The 20412-nt window shown below is 40.6% G+C and overlaps 1 protein-coding gene across 2 annotated transcripts in view; it reads right to left on the minus strand.

Moving 5' to 3' along the window:
- The window catches only part of SLC35D2 (solute carrier family 35 member D2), a 50355-nt gene extending 29943 nt beyond the window's left edge, over window positions 1-20412 (minus strand). Inside the window, exons 1-4 of one of the 2 annotated variants that reach the window (XM_045882367.3) lie at window positions 20212-20412; window positions 12068-12101; window positions 9503-9589; window positions 2186-2253 (exon numbers count right to left, since the gene is read on the minus strand). In XM_045882367.3, the coding sequence (XP_045738323.1) occupies window positions 2186-2253; window positions 9503-9589; window positions 12068-12101; window positions 20212-20363 (341 nt within the window). In that variant the 5' untranslated portion in view covers window positions 20364-20412. The remainder of the gene's footprint in view (window positions 1-2185; window positions 2254-9502; window positions 9590-12067; window positions 12102-20211) is intronic. The other variant, XM_045882368.3, reaches the window with a different exon arrangement.

The following is a 20412-nucleotide window of genomic DNA, read 5'->3' on the forward strand; positions in this document are numbered from 1 at the left end:
GCATGATCCATGAGAGAAAAAATTTGATATGGAACTTCATTAAAATTTAAAACTTCTGCTCTGAAAGACCGTATTAAGAGAATGAAAAGACAAACTACAGACAGAGAAAATATTTGTAAAACACGTATCTGACAAAAGATTTCTATCAAATAAATGAAAATTCATGAGTTTATAATGATAGCAAAAAAACAAAAATTAACAAAAACTCACTGGTCACCACTGAAGGTGACAGGACACTAATTTATTATTCTGAACATGTATAAATAAAGCTTACATCCTGCCTTTCCTGTGTGACATGGTGCAAATTTGTACTTATTAAAGTTAGACAACACATGCAGATGGGGTGATATAGTTAGAAGATCACCATACTGTAACTTGTAATGAAATAATGGATTTAGAAAATTATCATCAATGAATGCTAAAACCATTAGGTGAAAGAGTGATGGGACACTTTCTAATGAAGGGACCAGACTGATCCCTTAACATTATTAAAAGGGGAATTGATCAATTTAATATCATTATAAGTAGGACACTTGAGGAAATTTCTGTGGGTGTTGGATATTGTGATGGATTTCACAGATGTATACATAGGTCAAAATTTATCATATTGTGCATTTTAATTATGTGTACTTTACTTTATGCCAATTATACCTCAAAAAGCTATTTTTTAAAAAGTGGGCTAAAACATTATGTGTCCCATGATGCAGTAGGAAGCACCCAACATACCAATAAACTGATCTTGCGTGAAAAACTGAACCTGAAGATGATCAAACCAGTAGAACCAACTACCAGTTTATGGAAAATATGAGTCATAGAGGAATGCATTACATGACACCATGTATAAACGATCCTTCTTCCTCCTCAGTCTCATTTTCTGCTTCCTTCTCTCTTCCAGAAAGCCCCACGGCACCCAAGAAGTACCCCCCCCCTTCTAGATGCATGTAGAAAGTGTTTAAGAACACTTGTAATAAAGATATTTCTAACATTGCTACCTGCTTGCTACTTGAGAACAGTGTTGTATCGGTGAATGGAAGTTATACACATCCTGCAATGCATGCAGAGCATTTTAGAACACCTGTAATAAGGATGTTTCTAAAATTACTTTAAAAAAAAAAAAGCAGCAGCTCTCATCTACAAAGCAGAGGCTTCCAGAGCCCTCCAGTGTGAGGGGTAGCAGCTGTCAGTGTTGAGCGAAGCCATCCCCCACAGCTGCAGGCGCACTCACTCAGAGACAGGCCAACAGGATACATGAGAACACAGGGATAGCACCTCCCACGTGACACTTTAATACCAATTTTAGACAAATAAGGAAAATTGATCTTCCTGATCCCAGAAAGAAACAAAAAACCAACTAAAATGTATAACTACAGCCAGTATTTCACATTTTGTTTTCCACAACCACAACCTGTCCTTTCCAAACAAGAGGAAAGACAACAGGTCTGATTTCAGTTGTCTGTTTTATACAACATTCTCCTTCTGGTCTACCTCCTACCTGCCCCGTTACTCTCACCAACTAACAGGGTTTACCTCAATCTCTGTCACCCTTTGCACAAACTTCATTTTCTCATTATTTACACCTGCATTCATGTGTGTTAATTAGGCTACATATCTTGCATCCAAGTTTTCTGATGTAGAGAGTGGCTTGGTCTTTCTATACTTCCATTTCCATTTTTTATAGTGACTTTTAACAAAAGTAGTTAATCAAAGGACCCTAAAATATATGCAAATGCAAATTTCAGAAGTATATAACACACTTAAAAATTACATCTGTCACTTCTTTTTCTCTGTACCAAACCTGAACTACACCAAATCTGACAGAATGTTCCTGTTTTTACAAAACCATGATAAAACCAGTTACACAGAACCATTCATATAAATGAATTGGATATTGAATATACAATGTAAATAAATCCTCCTGGATAAATCAGGACCTTCTCTGTCTTCATGCCCACAGATCTCACATTCTATGTTCAGACTCGAATATAAAGGGAAAAAAATCAGCTTTTTAACTTTCCTAAAAACATTAGCAAATTAAACTCAAAACTCCACTTAGTTTTCTTAAATTAGTAAATATTATTGTCTTCTGTATGTAGCCCATGCAGTATATTCAAAATCAAACTTGGTCTTCGTACCACTGGAAACAAATGAGTCAACAACCTCCCATCAACCATTCTCCTGCACTTACCTTAATTTACTTGTGCTTGATAATCCACTTATGTGGTTTCCAACATAGAGGAGAGGCAGAGGAAACAGCTTCCATGAAAAAGAAGAAAGAACATTTGATTAGAACTCCAATAACGATTTTCCTTCACATATATAAATGGTGACACTTCCTGTCAGTAAGCAAATCATTTGAGTCTGTTTCCCTGTAACAACTGTGAATTTTCCACAATCTAAAACACGTCATGAGTTTCTCCATGTGTGACCAAAATAGTTAGGTGGGCAGTGATATCTGTAACCATGGCGGGGAGGGGTGGAACTGCGTTAAAACGGAAATGTTGACCTTACCAACATTAGCAGACTATCTCCCTAAAGGGAGGCTCTGAACAAGCACCTCTCTTAAGTGGAGACACCTGGCTGAGTTGGTGAGTGGAGGATGGGTATTTATAGTATATGCATAAGGTTCAGAAGTCCCCTTGAGAAGGCATACAAACTTGTTATCTATGCATTATGTACTTTTCTGGATTACAGCAAAGGTTCATATCTCACTGGGATGTCCCAAGGGTGGTGACCCTTTCAAAAAGTTGTGTCTACCAGCCATATTACTTTGGAGTTACTTTGTTTTCAAGGCCAAGAACGATTACGTATCTACCAAGGTTAAACAATGTACCAGTAGTACTTGAATTAGGTTTACTGAGCTCTGAGCTCCTGGATTATTTTCCGATTGTCAAGAGAAGTATTGTTCAAAACATACTGAAGAAACACACAAAAATGTAAGACCTAGTCTTCCATGAATGAAAAAATATATATATCCTTTCATAAGGTCACACAGTAACTGAGAACTTTTTGACTGATATAATAATCCATAGCTATCAAGGTGAATCCAGCATTTCTTTTTCCACTAAAAAGACATTAAGCAGGTAACTCAGATAAGATATTCTTTGAAGGATTTTGAAATACTAAGTGTCATCTACCCCCCAAAAAAAGTTACAAAATTTTATTATCAGGAGATTTGCTCAAGAAAGAAGACACGAAGAAGAGAGGACCTCAGACCTAGGACCTTCCCCTTATTCACAACATTCTGGTTGACAGCCTACAACTGGCTCAACAGTAACACTCCTGGGATAGTACAACTTATCTTAGAAGTTCTTAGGCACTGAAAAGAATCAGTTGCCCACTTTCCATATATAACTCAAAAAAACAAACAAACAACAAAAAAAACCAATACTGACTTCTAGTTTTTAGAAACAGTGGGCTAGACTATTTGTGTTAATCTCCCCACTGAAAACAATTAAAAATGCTACATAAAATAATTTAAAACCTTCATAAGAGCATCAAACATGTGGGAAGATGGTGAGTCCCCAGGCCAAAACTAAAGTGAGAACAGAAACCCAGAGAGAAACAATGAAAGCCAGAGGACAGTAGAATGGCATCCTCAAAGATCTGTCAAGTTAGAATGCTACCCCCAACAAGAATATCTTTCAAAAGCCAAGGAAAACTGTAGTCTTTTACAGACAAAAACTAAGGGAATTTAAGCCCACCACTAGTAAATTCTAAAGGAGGTACTTTAATCAGGAGGACAGTGGAAAGTGTGGGATGCAGAAAGGAAAGAAAAGCAAAGGAAGCAGTAAATACATGGGTAAATATAAACAAACATTGATGGCTTTTTAAAAAAGAAAAAATATATACTGAGAGATTTACATAAAATAGAGTATTAAAGTACCTGCTGACAAGAGCATATTAGGTTGGGAAGAGGGGTAAATGGGTAAAAGTCCCTACACTGTTAAGGGGGAAGTCACACTTATTAATCTAATTTGGAGTTTGACAAGTTAAGTATGCCTGCTATAACTTCCAGGGAAACACTAAAGAACTCAAACAGAGAAGGTCCACCTCATATACAGTTGACTCTTGAACAATGCAGGGCTTAGGGATGCCAATTCCCTGCACAGTGGAAAATCCATGTATAATTTGACTTCCCCCAAACTTAAGTACTAATAGCCTACCGTTGACCGACAGCCTTAGTAATAACATAAACAACAATTAACACATATTTTTATTTTATATGTATTTTATGCTATATTCTTACAATAAAGTAAGTTACAGGAAAGAAAATGTTAAGAAAATCATAAGGAAGAGAAAACATTTATAGCACTGTACTGTATTTATTAAAAAAAAAAAAAAATCCATGTAGGGGCACCTGGGTGGCTCAGTCAGTTAAGCCTCTGGCCTTCGGCTCACATCATGATCTCAGGGTCCTGGGTTTGAGCCCTGCATCAGGCTTCCTGCTCAGCAGGGAGTCTGCTTGTCCTTCTGCCTCTGCCCCTCCCCTCTGCTTTCTCTCTCTCTCTCTCTCTCAAATAAATAAATAAAAGATCTTTTTTAAAAATCCACATATAATCTACCTATGCAGTTCAAGCCTGTGTTGTTCAAGGGTCAACTATAATTAAAACACTTTACCTGTAAGATTTAACTAGTTACATTTTTAGGCACCTAATGATATAGACTCAAAATAAATAAAATAAAACAAAACAAACAAAAAAGCTGACAGAAATATCAAGAGAAATAGACAAATCCACAATTAGAGATGATGGCTGCAATAGTATTCCCCATTTCACATGCTCTTAAAATGTGACTTTGACCCTTCCTTTCATCCGGAGGTAGGCTCTAAGTCCCTTCCACGTAAAATTGCATGGGACTGTTTCAACTAATAATGTACAGATGAAATGATGCTATGTGACCTTTGAGGCTAAGTCATAAAAAGCAAGGTCGTTTTGCCCTGCTTGCTGCAACACCTGCCCTTGAAGAATTCAGTATTGTGTAACCATTTTGACTCCCCAGAGCCTGCCATTTTGTAAGGAAGCCCAAACTAGCCTACATGAGTAACCACATAGAGAAGCCTGAGATAATAGCGAGAGAAAGATTTGTGACCAGCTCCCAGCTGTACCAACCAGAACACCCATCATTGTTTCCACTCTGCTATTGTCTGTCAGAAACCATACAGAAGCCCTAAGCCAGAACTACCCAGTTGAGACTGTCTCTAATACCTTAACCACAGAAACTGTGAGAAATAATACAACGATTACTGTTTTGAGTCACTACGTTCTGCAGCATAAGATAATTGGGACGGGGTGCCTGGGTGGTACAGTCAGTTAAGTGTCCAACACTTGGTTTCGGCTCAGGTCATGATCTCAAGGTCGAGTTCAAGCCCTGAACTGGGCTCTGCACTCAGCACTGAGGCTGCATGAGATTCTCTCTCCCTCTCCATATGCCCCTCCCCCTGCAAATAATCTTTAAAAAAAAAAAAAAAAAGATAACTGGAACAGGCATATGAGGTATCTACAAAAAACCTACAGCAAACATCATACTTAATGGTGAAATGTTAAAAGCTTTCCCTTTGAGATCAAAGATGTCAGTATTACCATTTCTATCAAAAATTGCACTGAGGGTCCTATGCTATAGAATAAGGCACGTAAAAGAAATAAAAGTTAGAATGTTGGAAAGAATGAAGCAAAACTGTCATTTTTTGCAGATGACCTGACAGTGAATGTAGAAAAATCTAAAGGAAACCAGAAATAAATTATGATTAATATTCTATAATTTTGCAGATACAAAAACAATATATAAATGTAATAGAAAAATATGTCCCTCTAATTTTCCAAAAAATATATTTTTTAAAGATATATGCAAGAACAAAAATAAAGAAAAAGGAAGAAGTACCTTGGAATAAACTAACAGAAATGTTAGAACTCTACAGAGAAAATGATAAAATTTTACTGCAGGCAATTAAAGAAGGTATATGTATACTTTGTTCATGGATTGAAAGATTCAATACTTTAAAAATATCAATTTGTCCCAAATTGACTTATAACTTCAATGAAATCCCAATTAAAATCACAAAAGGTTATTTTTCTGAAACTTGACAAGCTGCCTCCAATATCCATATAGAAATGTGAAGGATCAAGAACAAGAAGGAAAGATTTGCTCTAGTTGATAGCAAAACTTTCCACAAAGCTATAGTAATTAAGACTGTGTGGTAATGGTGCAGAAAACACAAATAGACAAATTAAAAGACATGGAGAACACAGAAATAACATATGTGAATAATAGTGCCATGACAGGAGCGGCACAATATTAAAGATATACTTTTCAATTAAGTCTGTGACAAGTGAGTGCTCATTTGGGAAAAAAAATGAAATTGGGCCATTATCTCACACCATCCACAAAAATTAACTGCAAGCAGATTAAAAACCTAATTCTGAAAAACTATATATACCTTTTATCTAGAAAAATATTATCATAACCCCAAAGTGAGGAAGGATTTCCTAAAGAAGAATAGTGATTAATCATAAAGGAAAAGGCTGATAAAATTTAACTATCTTTAGGGGGCGCCTGGGTGGCTCAGTTGTTAAGTGTCTGCCTTCAGTTCAGGTCATGATCCCAGGGTCCTGGGATTGAGCCCCTCATCATGCTCCCTTCTCCACGGAAGCCTGCTTCTCCCTCTCCCACTCCCCCTGCTTGTGTTCCCTCTCTTGCTGTGTCTCTCTCTGTCAAATAAATAAATAAAATCTTTAAAAAAAAAATTTAACTATCTTTAAATTAGGATTCCTGCTCATGATAGGAAATACATGATAAAGAAATACATGATAAACACATGGGATAAAGAAAATAAAAAGATATGCCCCAGAGGTAGAAAATGTATTTGTAATACTGCATATAACTAACAAGAGGATTATCATTAATTCATTTTTTTAACTCCTATACAGATCAGTAAGAAAAAGACATCAACCCAATAGAAAAATGGGCAAAAGTCTTGAACAAGTACTTCACAAAAGAGGATATCCAAAATGGGCATTTAAAAAACCCTCATTAATCACCAAGAAAATGCAAATAAAGGCCAAGAAGTCATTATACGCCCACCAGATTAGCACAATTTAAAATGACTGACATATTGACACACAGTAATTAAAATAGCAAAAAGTGAAAAAAATAAATAAAATGACTGACATATCAAGGATTGGCCAGAATGCAGAGCAACAGGGACTTTCATGCACTTTCGTCAGGAGGGTGAACTGGTACAACCAGCTTGGAGAACATTTTGACATTATTTACTCAAGTTGCAGATATGCATAGGATAGGAGTCAACCATTCCACTTCTCTTTATTTTTAAGATTTTATTTATTTGACATAGAGAGACAGGGAGAGAGGGAACACAAGCAGGGGGAGCTGGAGAGGGAGAAACAGGCTCCCCGCTGAGCAGGGAGCCCAACATGGGGCTCAATCCTAGGACCCCGGGATCATGACCTGAGCCGAAGGCAGACGTTCAACAACTGCACCACCCAGGCACCCTCACCATTCCACTTCTTGATATACCTCCCAGAGAAACTCATGCCACAAGTGCCATTTTTAGATTAAATTGTGTCCCCTTAAAATTCATATCTTGAAGCCCTAACCCCCATGTGACTATATTTGGAGATAAGGCTTTTAAGAGGTAATTAAAGTTAAATGAGGTCATAAGGGTGGTGCTCAATCCAATAGGACTGATGTCCTTCTAAGAAGGAGACACCAGGAGTGTGCACATACAAAGTAAAGGCCACATCAGGACACAGCAAGATGGCAGCTGTCCACACACCAGGGAATGAACTTTCACCGGAAACCAACCCTGCTGACACCTTGATCTTGGACTTTTTTGCCTCCAGAACTGTGAGAAAACTCATTCCTGTTGTTTAAGCCCTACCCCCCCAACCCCAGTCTGTGGTATTTTGTTATGGGAACCCTAACTGACTAATACATGTGCACTGAGATCCAACCCTAAGTATGTTCAGAACAGTATTCTCTTTCCAGAACATTCAAAAATAGCAAAACTAATTCATGCAAAACATAATTGAAGAATGCATATTAGAATAATTACAAGGAAAGCAAGAAGAAAAAGTATTATTACAAAAGTCAGAATAGTGGGTAAGGAGATTCTGTGACCCATCTCACGACCAAGGTAATGATTGCATAGGTTAGTATTCATTCAACTATACATTCATGTATGATGCCTTTTTCCCTACATATTAGATCATATTCCACAATTTTAAAATTTTTAAAATGTTTAAAAACTATAGTATATCATAAACTAAGTATAAGCAAACCCAACGATATTCTGATTTTTCCTATTATGATTGGGTTAATAGCTTTCATTGTACTTCAGTATTTTGTTTTTCTCTTTTTGTGAATGTCCCTGATTATTGATGCTGTACACATGTGCTTAGTCAGCCTAATGAATAATCTAGTGGTAGATGCCAGCATCTTTCCAGGCCTCGAGACATGGTAGAGAAAAAGCCGTCTGAGGTCCTCACCCTCAAGGAACTGACAGTCTGATTTAACTTCCTTAAATCCAAACACGTCCTCATAATCCAATTAATACCACCTGTTGTATAGGATTGCTCTAAGAACTAAATGCCTGGCATAAAACATCTGTTTATTGAAACCAGCAACTGTTCACAAAAGGTAGTTCTGTTCCACATTCCCAAGAAGGAAAGGCAGGTTTTATGTTTCTAGTTCCACCACAGAAAAACCCGTATACTTCTATGGATATCAAATTGTATTCTCCCTTCCACTCACAGCTTTTATCGATCCAAGCTAAAAATGAAAACTTAAAACAAGATCAGAAGAGTAGGGCCTAAAAGCCAAATCCGGCCCATCTTTTGTCTAGGTAAATAAAGTTTTATTAGCACACAATCACAGCAATTCATTTATATATCATAATACAGTGGCAGAGCTGAATAGTTCCAACAGAGATCTGGCCCACAAAGCCTAAATATTTACTTAAACATTTAAAAATTTAAAAAAAAAAAAAAAAGCTAAAAAAAGCTTACCAATTCCTGGTAGGGCTTTTTTTTTTTTTTTTTTTAAAGATTTTATTTATTTATTTGACAGAGAGAGACATAGCGAGAGAGGGAACACAAGCAGGGGGAGAAGGAGGGGAGAAGCAGGCTTCCCTGTGGAGCAGGGAGCCCGATGTGGGGCTCGATCCCAGGACCCCGGGATCACGACCTGAGCCGAAAGCAGACGCTTAACGACTGAGCCACCCAGGTGCCCCTCCTGGTAGGGCTTTACTGTTTCAGAAGACATAAAGCATTTATTTAATGTCAATTGCTAAGCACACACTTTTACTATTATTACATTATTTTAATGAACAACTGAATGAATAATATAATATCTCTATTAAAAAGTCTCTACCCAGTGTAAGCAGGAAGCACAGTGTGTGTGGAAACTGACATGTATTCTTAGATCAATTTACAATTCTATAGCATTTTCACATCTTCCATCAAAGCTATATGTACTTTTCATCACATACCTTCACAGGAATTTTCTTGTCAAAATCAGGGAAGTGAATTATTTTATTTAGTTTGGATACATACAGTATCATTATGGTAGCTGCCATCTAAAAAAAAAAAGGGGGGAGAGGGAGAAACTTCAGCAAAACATCTGGAAAGACTGAGGTACAAAGTTATCAGAAGAAAACACATTCATCAAAAAGAAAATATTATCCAAAAAATCCATTTTCTAGGTTCTAAATAATAACTATTTCTTAGAATATTAAAATTGTTTTTCTTGCCAATGTATAAATTCCATCAGAATCATAAGCAAAAAGTATAAGATCAAATAGACTCACACATATACATATTATCTCAAGGGGCTCAAGGAACAGTGACAGAGGGGAAAAAAGAAATGGTGTCCCCAAAACTGGCCAGAGTGACCAGTCAGCGAGGCCACTCCTTGATTCTGGACCATACTTCCTGTGTACTGAGCATATGGTCACCTTCCCGCATAGAGACTGGGGGTACTGTGAGGGGGCAAACTCCACATACAAACACACTTTCTGTAACGTCCAATATTCCTATAATACAGAAGACAAATTAAGAGAAAAACAGTTTTAAAGATTATTTTCTAATTATTTATATATTTGACAGAGAGAGAGATACAGCGAGAGAGGAAACACAAGCAGGGGGAGTGGGAGAGGGAGAAGCAGGCTTCCCGCCGAGCAGGGAGCCTGATGCGGGGCTCGATCCCAGGACCCTGGGACCATGACCTGAGCCGAAGGCAGATGCTTAAGGACTGAGCCGCCCAGGGCCCCCGAGAAAAACAGTTTTAAAAGGGATTTATTTTTCTCCTCAATCTAGCCAGTCCTGCAAAAATGTCTCATTTGAACCCTATTAATCTGGAGTACATCAAGTGTGTTAGAAATACTCCAGATTATTATTATGAAATAAAAAATCTTAATATCATCTTCTTATGCAAATTTTAGAACTTACTCAATTTTCTCCATATTATGATGCAAAAATTTAAGAACTCCTTCGACATGATTATCATCCTAAACCTTGAGCCTAATGAGCAAATGTAATACTTAATGATAGATTAATATAACAGGAGCCCATCTTGAATTATAATTATAGTTTATATTTATAACTTACTTTGTAATTCTTACAGAAATATCCTAACACTTACTTAAAATATTCTGCAACTCAGACTTTTTAAATTAGGTCTGCTTCTCTCTTCCCCCACAAATTGCATATCAGAAAGGCTTTACTTTGAGTACAAGCCAGTGAATTTATTTGCCTGGGGGATTACTAAGGGCACATGATCACATATTCACTGATCTTTTAAAGTACTCTTTTCTACCTATTTCACATTGAAACATTAAGATAATATATTTTTGACCTTAAGGAAATATATTATTTCTTATTATTTTTTTCCCTAAAATGATGTTGCAAAGAGTGCCTTATCAGCAAAACATTTAACCAGAATAATGTTTAATCATATAAATGACATCCTTTCCAAGATTCACAATTAAAAATTAAGTTAACAGATACAACTGTCCTAATTTTACATTTTTCTCCCTATAAATTAAAGCAAAAACAAAACAAAACAAAACAAAAAAAAGGTGTCTTTGGTGCCTGTTCCCACTTGCCTACTAGAAATCACCAGCATATGATCAAGAGAGTAAACAAGCCATGAATTAATATTAATGGGAAATTTCAGAAGCAGACAAATGGAGTTAGTCTGAAAGCTTATCCAACCTCGTCTTTATTTTTTTTTTTTAAAGATTTTATTTATTTATTTGACAGAGAGAGACACAGCGAGAGAGGGAACACAAGCAGGGGGAGTGGGAGAGAGAGAAGCAGGCTTCTCGCTGAGCAGAGAGCCCGATGCGGGGCTCGATCCCAGGACCCTGGCATCATGACCTGAGCCGAAGTTAGACACTTAACGACTGAGCCGAAGTTAGACACTTAACGACTGAATAGCCACCTTGTCTTTATACTTGAGAACAAAAAAATCACAAACTGCAGGAAGCAAAATGCAAACCTGTTTAGCTAGGCCCATAGAGAGTTTTGTAAAAATTGGCATGTGTTGCCAGCATTTAGAAATTTGATGTAAAAATTCAAAACCCCTGCTTCTCTTGAAGCACCTCCAGAGTTTTGATAAGAAGGGTGTAGTGAACCCAATCTCATCTCCCCAGCCCTTTTCCTCTCGGCACAGTGGCTTAAACTGAGTACCAACTGCACACTTCAACTGGGGCAACTGTGCTCCTGGTCCCACCCCAGCCTCCAACACATTCATTTGTTGCCCACCAGGCCTTGGAGGCTGTCAGTCTTCGAGCCCCTTGTTTTAGGGTAAATTCAATTAAGGAAGTTGAAACAAGTAGTTGTTTTTTTTTTCCTCCAAAGACAACTATTCCTAAATTATAGAAAGACATAAGATGTGTGTCAATATTTCATGCTGTTTCACCAAAAGTACCATGATCCTCTGGTCCTCTGCCCGCTGAATAAATTTGTAAACCATGGTCTTAAACAAAAGCACTTAAAATTTCATCATGTATGATGACAGCTAATTAAGCAGTTAATTTTTCTTTTTCACTTACCTGTCCAATTCCAAGAAAAATCGGTGATGGGAATCTGTTTAAAAACACAGAATAACAAACAATTTTAACAACTGATAAAAGTTTGCAGACAGTCTATAATACATAATGTCAGGAGTTATTAAAAAATCTTAGACCAACCATGGTCCTAGGGTCCTAGGATTGAGCCCTGCATCAGGCTCCCTGCTCAGCGGGGAGTCTGCTTCTCCCTCTCCCTCTGGCCCTTCCCCCCAACTCATGCTCTCTCTCCCTCTCTCTCAAATAAATAAATAAAATCTTTAAATAATAATAATAATATACCCAGGAACAAATCTAATAAAAGACTAATTAAAGATTATAATTGATGAGGAAAAAAAACCTTGTCATTCTTGCCTATATGTTAATATATAATCTTTTGAGCTTTTATAAGATGTAAAAACAATATATAACCCTGTAAAAACCATTCATTACCCGGAGCTCTTTCTTCCCTGTGAAGAGCATGTTTCCCCAGGCAGCTATCCTAACTTGGGCTCGAATAAAACTCTCTTTCTTACTTTTAGAGATTCTAAAAGGTTTGTTCATTTTGCATTGACACAATGGATGAGAACAGAGATGAGGACAGATACACACATATATGACAAAGATGACAGTGCAGGGGTGCCTGGGTGGCTCAGTCGTTAGGTGTCTGCCTTCGGCTCGGGTCATGATCCCAGGGTCCTGGGATCGAGTCCCACATCGGGCTCCCTGCTCCGCGGGAAGCCTGCTTCTCCCTCCCTCACTCCCCCTGCTTGTGTTCCCTCTCTTGCTGTGTCTCTCTCTGTCAAATAAATAAATAAAATCTTTAAAAAAAAAAAAAGATGACAGTGCAGATCAGGGAGGGAAAGACGGTCTTTCAACAAATGGCACCAGGCAATGTAGATCCACACTCCTGACCCCTACTTCATACCATATTTAACAAGGCAGCACATACACCCGGCTCACTGCCCAAACCTACACTGGCTCCCAGTCATTCTCTCAGGCTACTAAAATGGAGGGAAATACCCACCCCCCCACACACACACACCCGAGCCCTCAATCTGTATGTCAGAGGGAAACGCACCTATTTCAGCGAGGGCAAGAAGAGAATAAAGAATGGACTTAGCTTATCAAAGAAAACAGAAGGAATACTCCTGGACAGCACCACCAGAAGAATAAAATTAATTAGTTGTGCCACCCAGACACCACCTTCTGGACTGAGCATTCATTCCCCAGTTGCCCAAGAGCATCCTCAGCTGAAGAAAGCTGCCTTGCCCATCGCAAACACCCTCCCTGTGAGCAACCTGCATTCTTATCTCCGGTGAGTGCAAAGGTGTAAAGGCCAGGGCCCCCACCCCAATTTGGGAGAAGTCTGGTGGGCCACCCCAGCTCCAGAGCCCCTGGGATCAGGCTTTGTTGTGCTCGCAGTACAGCCAAACCCTACCTCCCTCACTCCACCCTGGGAGTGGATCCTAACAGCTCCCCCCACTATACTTCCTCCGCATCTCCGAGTCTGCTTGCCAGAGAATATAACCAGTCACATCAAACGAAACCACAAGACAGCAACATAAACAAACAGTAAAACAACAAGAAAAGGCTTAACGGAGGACAGACAAAGAGACCAGATGAGAGGAAAATATAATACATGGAGAGAAGGAGTTCAATAAAGAGAGAAAATGATTCAAAGATAAAAAGCATATTTGTTGACATGAGGAAAATAAATAGACTGAATCTTCAGATCTAAAAGCACACTGTTAAAGAATGTTCGACATAAGTAAACCAGTAGCCATGAAATCCATAAAAAAAACTACCTGACAATGGAATCTACCAATTAGGTGTCAAATCAAAACAATGAATTTAGGAATGGAGACATTGTGGTAAAAGGGCTGTTGCTGATTACTATATCCATTCAAATACAGAACAGATGCAAACAGCTGTGGGATTCTAATTACACAACAGGATGCTACATTATAAAACAAGATAAGGAGGGGAGGAGAGACAGGAAGAAGCATGCAAGTATCTTCACCCTTCATAGCAGGGAGGCCTTACATTGTAATGTGTTTACAATTGAAACGTGTTTACAAGATAAACATGATGAGATCAACTATTTTTTAAAAGATTTTATTTATGAGAGAGAGAGAGGGAGAGAGCATGAGCAGAGGGAGAGAGATAGGCAGAGCCCCCGTTGAGTGGGAAGCCATGCGAAGCTCCACCCCAGGACCCTGTAATCATGACCCAAGCTGAAGGCAGACGCTTAATCGCTTAATTGCTTAATCGAATGAGCCACCCAGGCGCCCTGATGAGATCAACTTCTTAATGTTTTTCATGACCTCTTCATCTTAGAGGGATCTTTTAAGAAATACTAACACTTATAGTAAAGAAATCAATATTTGAAATTCAGTTAAAACTAAACTTCATACATATGTGCAACTTGCAATTCCCACCTTCAAATGCAGCCAGCATGACAAACAGTGGGACAGCCCCGGATACTATACAATATGAGTTCACGGGGTCAGCTAGGCAGCAGCTTTGCCAAAAAGATTTAATCTGAATGTTATCAAGTTCTTAGATATAAATTTCAGTTGGGAAATAAGCTAAGCAAGCCTGCAAAACATAAATCAGACAATCCATAATGTGGGACATTTTATAAAATACCTGGCCCAGGCTTTTCAAAAAGTCAGTATCATGGGGAAGAAATAGGATGAGGAGCTTTTCTCGATTAAAATAAACTATAAAGGCATAACTCTATGCATTTCATGAAGCCTGGTTGGATCTTGATTTAAATGTTTAAAACAACCATAAAAATATCTTGGGACAACTGGGATGGTATTAGATTACTTTAAGAAATCATTAAAGTTTGTTAAAAGCAAAAATGACACTATGCAGGAGACTATCCCTATTTCAGGAGAGACATGTTAAAATATTTTGGAGTGCAGTATCATGATGTTTGCAATTTACTTTCAATGGTTTCTGGTGGGGGCGGGAAGCAAATATAATAAAATGTTCATTATTCAGTGATGTGTATATGGGTATTCATTGTACTCTGCCTTCCATTTTTCTGTATGCTTGAAACTTTTCACCATGAAAAGTGCTGGGGGTGGGGAACACCTAGGTGATACTTAAAAAACTAATTAATTAAATTAAAGCCCCTCTTTCCAGTGTCCACAATAGCCAAAATATGGAAAGAGCCCAGATGTCCATCGACAGATGAACGGATAAAGATGTGGCATATATATATGATCTTGGGGCCACTCTGCACACAGCGGGGAGTCTGCTTGAGATTCTTTCCTTCTGCCCCTCCCCCTGCTCACACACACACTTGAGTGCTCTCTCTCAAATAAATAAATCTTTTTTAAAAAGTAAATCTATACATCTTTATAGTATTTCTTAAAATCTCACCTTAATATTTTTCTTTTGTTTGAATTCTTTGTAATGATCATGACAGAATGACTTTTCTTGGAAAAAAAAAAAAGAGAGAGAGAGAGAGGCACCTAGCTAGCTCAGTCAGTGGATGTGACTCTTGATCTCAGGGTCGTGAGTTAAAGCCCCATATTCAGCACAGAGTTTACTTTAAAAAAAATTTTTTTAATAGATATTTCAAGATACTGATTCTAGGTAGTGGGAATATAGATAATTATTATTGTCTTCTTTGTACATTTCTGTATTTAAATAACCTCCAATTTTTTAACTGAATTCTTGTACGAGTGAATGTGAGGAAGTGAAGACTATGAAGACTTCTGAAGAGTCAGACTCTGAAAGGAACAGAGCAATAAGGGTCCATGAGGGATCAAGTATGGGTTATTTTCCCTTGAGATCCTAGGGTCCTAGGATTGAGCCCTGCAATGTTGAAAAACCTGAACATGTTTTCAAGGGCTGAAGGTTGCTGAAGCAGAATAGAGGAGGAGATTGAAGAAGCTGGAGGAGCAGAGCTGCAGAAGAGGAGAGCTGGACCTCCCACGGGGACAAAAGGCTCCCTACATCCTAGCAGCAAGGGCAAGGTGGGGGCCTCTTTGACGGTTTCTACTTTCTCAATAGTATCAGAGATGGGGAGTGGAGGGTAGGGGTGTGGGAGGGTTCAGGAGGAAGGAGAAAGTGGGAAGGAGTCGCTCTGAGATGAGGAAAGCAAGCCCCCAGAAGAAACTAGTAGGTAGGAAGTAGAGCCAGTTGAGCTTTGTGATCATCATTTTAAAGTCAACCCAGTCAGCTCAGAAGTGGGTTTCCTCCCACGACAGTCTGCGCTGCTCCATGTGAAGGGGGGAGGCAGGTGGTAGGCTGTGCCGGACAAGTGCCAGCCCCAGTGGGCCTGGGAAAGGACTTGCAGGGTTGGATGTGCAAACACGAGCTGGAGGCGGTGTGGGGCGTGGACACCTGGCAGGTCAGGCCGAGCACATGGCCCTGGGAATGACTGCAGGAAGTGGGGCCACACCGGGTAAGCGGGTTCCTCAGTGGATCCTGAAGTCCCCAAGGTTGACACCAGTCCAGGTGGAAAGGAAGACCGGGACTCTTTGATATGTGAGTGACAGGAGCTCCAGAACCACCGCAGAGGACCATAAGGAGTGGTAAGTCTGGACAGTGGGGAGGCAAGAGGACCCACCCCCACCTCCTGGCCAGACCCAGGGTGAGACCAAGGTCCAGCTGCATCCAGGGGCCAAGGGAGCAGTGTCTTCAGGAGAGAGCAGGTGTTCATCAGATTAAGAGAAAATTATGAGTTGTTTTTGTTTTTAATATGGATTTTCTAGTTCCCACCACTGGAGACTCAATTCAATAGCTTTTATAAAAACCTCTCCAAGTAATTCACATTTCCGGGCAGGTTTGGAAACCACTCTGTTAAATGATCCCCAAAGTCCTGGAGGATGCATAAAGAAGTAGATTTACAGCAAATGCTTGTTGAACTAAATACAACTAAGCTCTATATTTTTATTAAGCACTGTTAGTAAATTCTTGCATGTCATAGAGAACAGTATATTACAATGGCAACCAAAAAGCCCACTCCAGACCACCTGCACAACCTTCATGAATCTGATTCCAAAGACCTACTGGTGTAACCAACTGGCCACAGATTCTTGGATGACCTTCCTTTTCCCTCTCACCTTAACAGGGTCTGAGAGTTCACATCCTTTAAAGACCTCTCTGTCCAATCAGATAAATCTAGCATTTACAATGAACCAGAGAAGTCTAACAAAGAACAAAGACCACCCATCGGTCTTGTACCCCAAACAGAAACAATCTGTTCAAAATGGAAGAGAAAAAAACATCCTTTGAGCTACATTCCCATGACCCTGTGGATTAGGTAATTATTGAAATGTCCTTCCTTCTGTTCTACAACACAACATTCTATCTTCAAATAGCTAATGTTTGGATCAGATTTCTAAGGTTTATTGTTGCAACGAAATTAACCCAACCCTCTTCCCCTCAAAAATGTGCTCCTAAAGCATTTTGAGATTAGAGAACGAACAATGTTATTTGAACAGGCTTCTCCGACTGTATATTACGTTACAGAAATGTGAAATGTTTACTTCTAAGGATTGAAAGAGTTTTGTCTTGCAGAGACAAAAACTCCATTTCCTCCTTCAATCACGGAACTCAAAATTTTAAAGATGGAAAGACTAGAGCATGAGACAGATGTCTCATACAATAATAATTCTTCCCGGTTGGATACTGCCCTTCATCTTCGAAGCACTTAACCAGTGTTTACTGGTCCCTGCTTCCAACAAGAAGACACATGTTTTTGGAGGCAGTGAACTGCCATGGCCAGAGAGCACACAGCTCATTCAAGTGCAGAAAATCAAGACTGACCTTCAAACTTCATCCAACGTAACTGTCAACCACTCCCAAACAAGCCTTTTAATACCATTCTCTTGTTTCTTATCACAGATGGCTTAAGTTTTCTTTTTCTTTCATTAGTTTGCATTGTATGTGTTAAATGATACAGGTTTAGGTATATGTTCATTCTAATTTCTTTGAGGCAGCATTTGTGTTTTCCATGGACACCACAAGCATGCTTGCACCACACCGGTAGAGACCTTGTAGGTCTGCAGGATCACCAAAAAATATCCCAAATCTCTCTCTTCCTCCGTATCTGCTGCTACCCCTCACCCCAGTCCCAAGCCGTCTCAGAATTATCTAGAAAACAGCAATTGCTTCCTAGCTCCTCTCCCTGATTCCAATGCCATCAGTTCTCCAACCACCCGCCAGCCAAAGAAATCTTCTTAATGCCACAAATTATGTCATGTCACTCCTCATGCTGAAACCTTCTAAGGGACTCCCAAATGCATTTCGACTAAAATCAAAACGATTTATCATGGTTTCCCTGCTTCCGCCCTGGTCCCCCAATATCTGCTCTCAACACAGCAGCCGAAGGGATTTGGTTCATGTTACTCCTCTGCTCAGCGCCTTCTAGTGGCTCCTACCTCCCTCAGAGCCTCCACGGTGGCTTCAAAGGCCCTACACGATCTAGCAATCCATACCCTGGGACCTCATCCAGTACCATTCCCACCAAACACCTTTCTCTTCCATGTTTGCAATGTTCTTCCCTCATTTCCCTCGCCTCACTCATCTCTTGGCTCAAATGTCACCTCCTCAGTGAAGCTTCACTGATCACCGGAGATGGCAAACTCTTTCCCATGCCCACACTCCCTAACTCCCTTTCCTGCCTTACTTTTTTCTCCTGACCACACAACTGCATCTGACATAATGTAAATTCTACCAGTTTATCTACTGATTGACTAGAAAGTTCCATGTAAGCTCTAGGAGGGTGGATATTTGCTCCATGACATTTGGGATTTTGATCTGCTTCATTCACTCCTATATCCCAAGTGCCTAGAACAGTGCCTGGCACACAAAAGGTGCTTAATAAATATTACTGAATGAAGGAAGGATCTGATCCTGCCTTCCCTGCCTGCCTTCCCCCCCCCCCCCCCCCCCCCCCCCCCCCCCCCCGTCATCTCTACCTTTTTGCACTTGCTCATTGGGTCTCCAGCAGATCAAACTCATGTCCCCCTTCGTCACAGCCACTTCAGTTTGGAATGCTCTAGTGCCAACCACTCCACCCCAGGCACTCTCATACCATACCTGAAATCACCCTGCTTATTCATGAACCCACTTCTTTCTGTCTCTACCACTGGTGTGGAATCTCCAGAGCAGGGGCTCTGTGCTGATCACAGCCGCTTCCCTGGTGCCTGCAATGGGCTTGGCACATAGTAGGTGCTCAGTAACCATCTGTTGGAGGTGTAACCAGCCAAGCTCATGTGGGTCTCAGCTTTCTCAAGTTTAAAATAAGAAAGCTGAAGACACTCTCTGAGGTCTCTTTTAGGCTCTTTATAGAACTATGATTTCACGGTCTTGTACCGCAGTATAGTTAGAGAGCCCTCACTTACGGCAGCTCCTGCAAAGCTCTGGGAGGTAATTAACAGGGTGGTAATTATCCAGCTTTTGCATCTGAGAAAACTGCTGACTATGGGTCTGGCCCAACAGGCACAGCTCTCAGATGGTGTAGCTGGATCTAAATCCACAGGGCTTTCAGTGCTGCTCTAAGGATAGCAGAATTTCTAGTCCTTATAAATAGCCTCAAGGAACCACAAATCTGGCTTACTGCACACTAATCCAAAAAAGTACATCATGTGAACTTCTCATTGTTTTCCACGAACACACTGGTAATTCGAGAATGAAAGATCAAACAACGCACGTCCCGCCTCAGGACTCCTCTGACTGTGGAACATCGGGATCTGCGTGCAGAACTATTGGCCTTTGAAGCTCACATTCGGATCACTTGTTTGAGCCCGCCAGGACGTTCGAAAGCTTTGGGGTGTAGCTCTACAAGCACAGCTGCGGTGTGTCTTGGCGGTACCAGTACGCAGTGGTGAGCTGCGTCCGCCTTCCCCGACAGTAAAACCACTCTGTTGGGTTGTGGTTTGGTTTTCAGAAGCCTGCTGAGGTCCCGGCTCCGTGAAATCAGTAGGGAGACTCCGCGCTCTGTCCCGGCCAGCCCGCCGAGCCGGCCGCGGCCGGAGTGCTCGGAGGGCAGGGGCAGCCCCGCCGCGCCCCCACCCCCGGGACCTCGCGCGGCACCGCGAGCGGTAAGGTCCCGGGACCGGGCGCCGCCGAGCGGCCGGGCGCCCCGCGGCCCCAGCTCGGCCCCCCGGCGTCCTCCTCACCGGTAGGTGGTCAGCAGCGCCTTGTTGACCAGCACGATGAGGAAGGAGCAGGTCCCGTAGAAGAGCGCCGACAGCAGCTTGGCCACCCGGGAGGGCAGCCACGCGGAGGCGGGGTCCCGGTCCGCGCCCTCGGCCTGGCCGCCCGCCGTCATGTCCCGCGGCCACCCGCCGCCCGCCGCCCTCCCGCCGCCGCGCTCCGGC

Source organism: Mirounga angustirostris, unplaced genomic scaffold (assembly GCF_029215605.1).
Source record: "Mirounga angustirostris isolate CCGP_5_RB_7025 unplaced genomic scaffold, mMirAng1.0.hap1 SCAF_15, whole genome shotgun sequence".
NCBI classification, from domain to species: Eukaryota; Metazoa; Chordata; class Mammalia; order Carnivora; family Phocidae; genus Mirounga; species Mirounga angustirostris.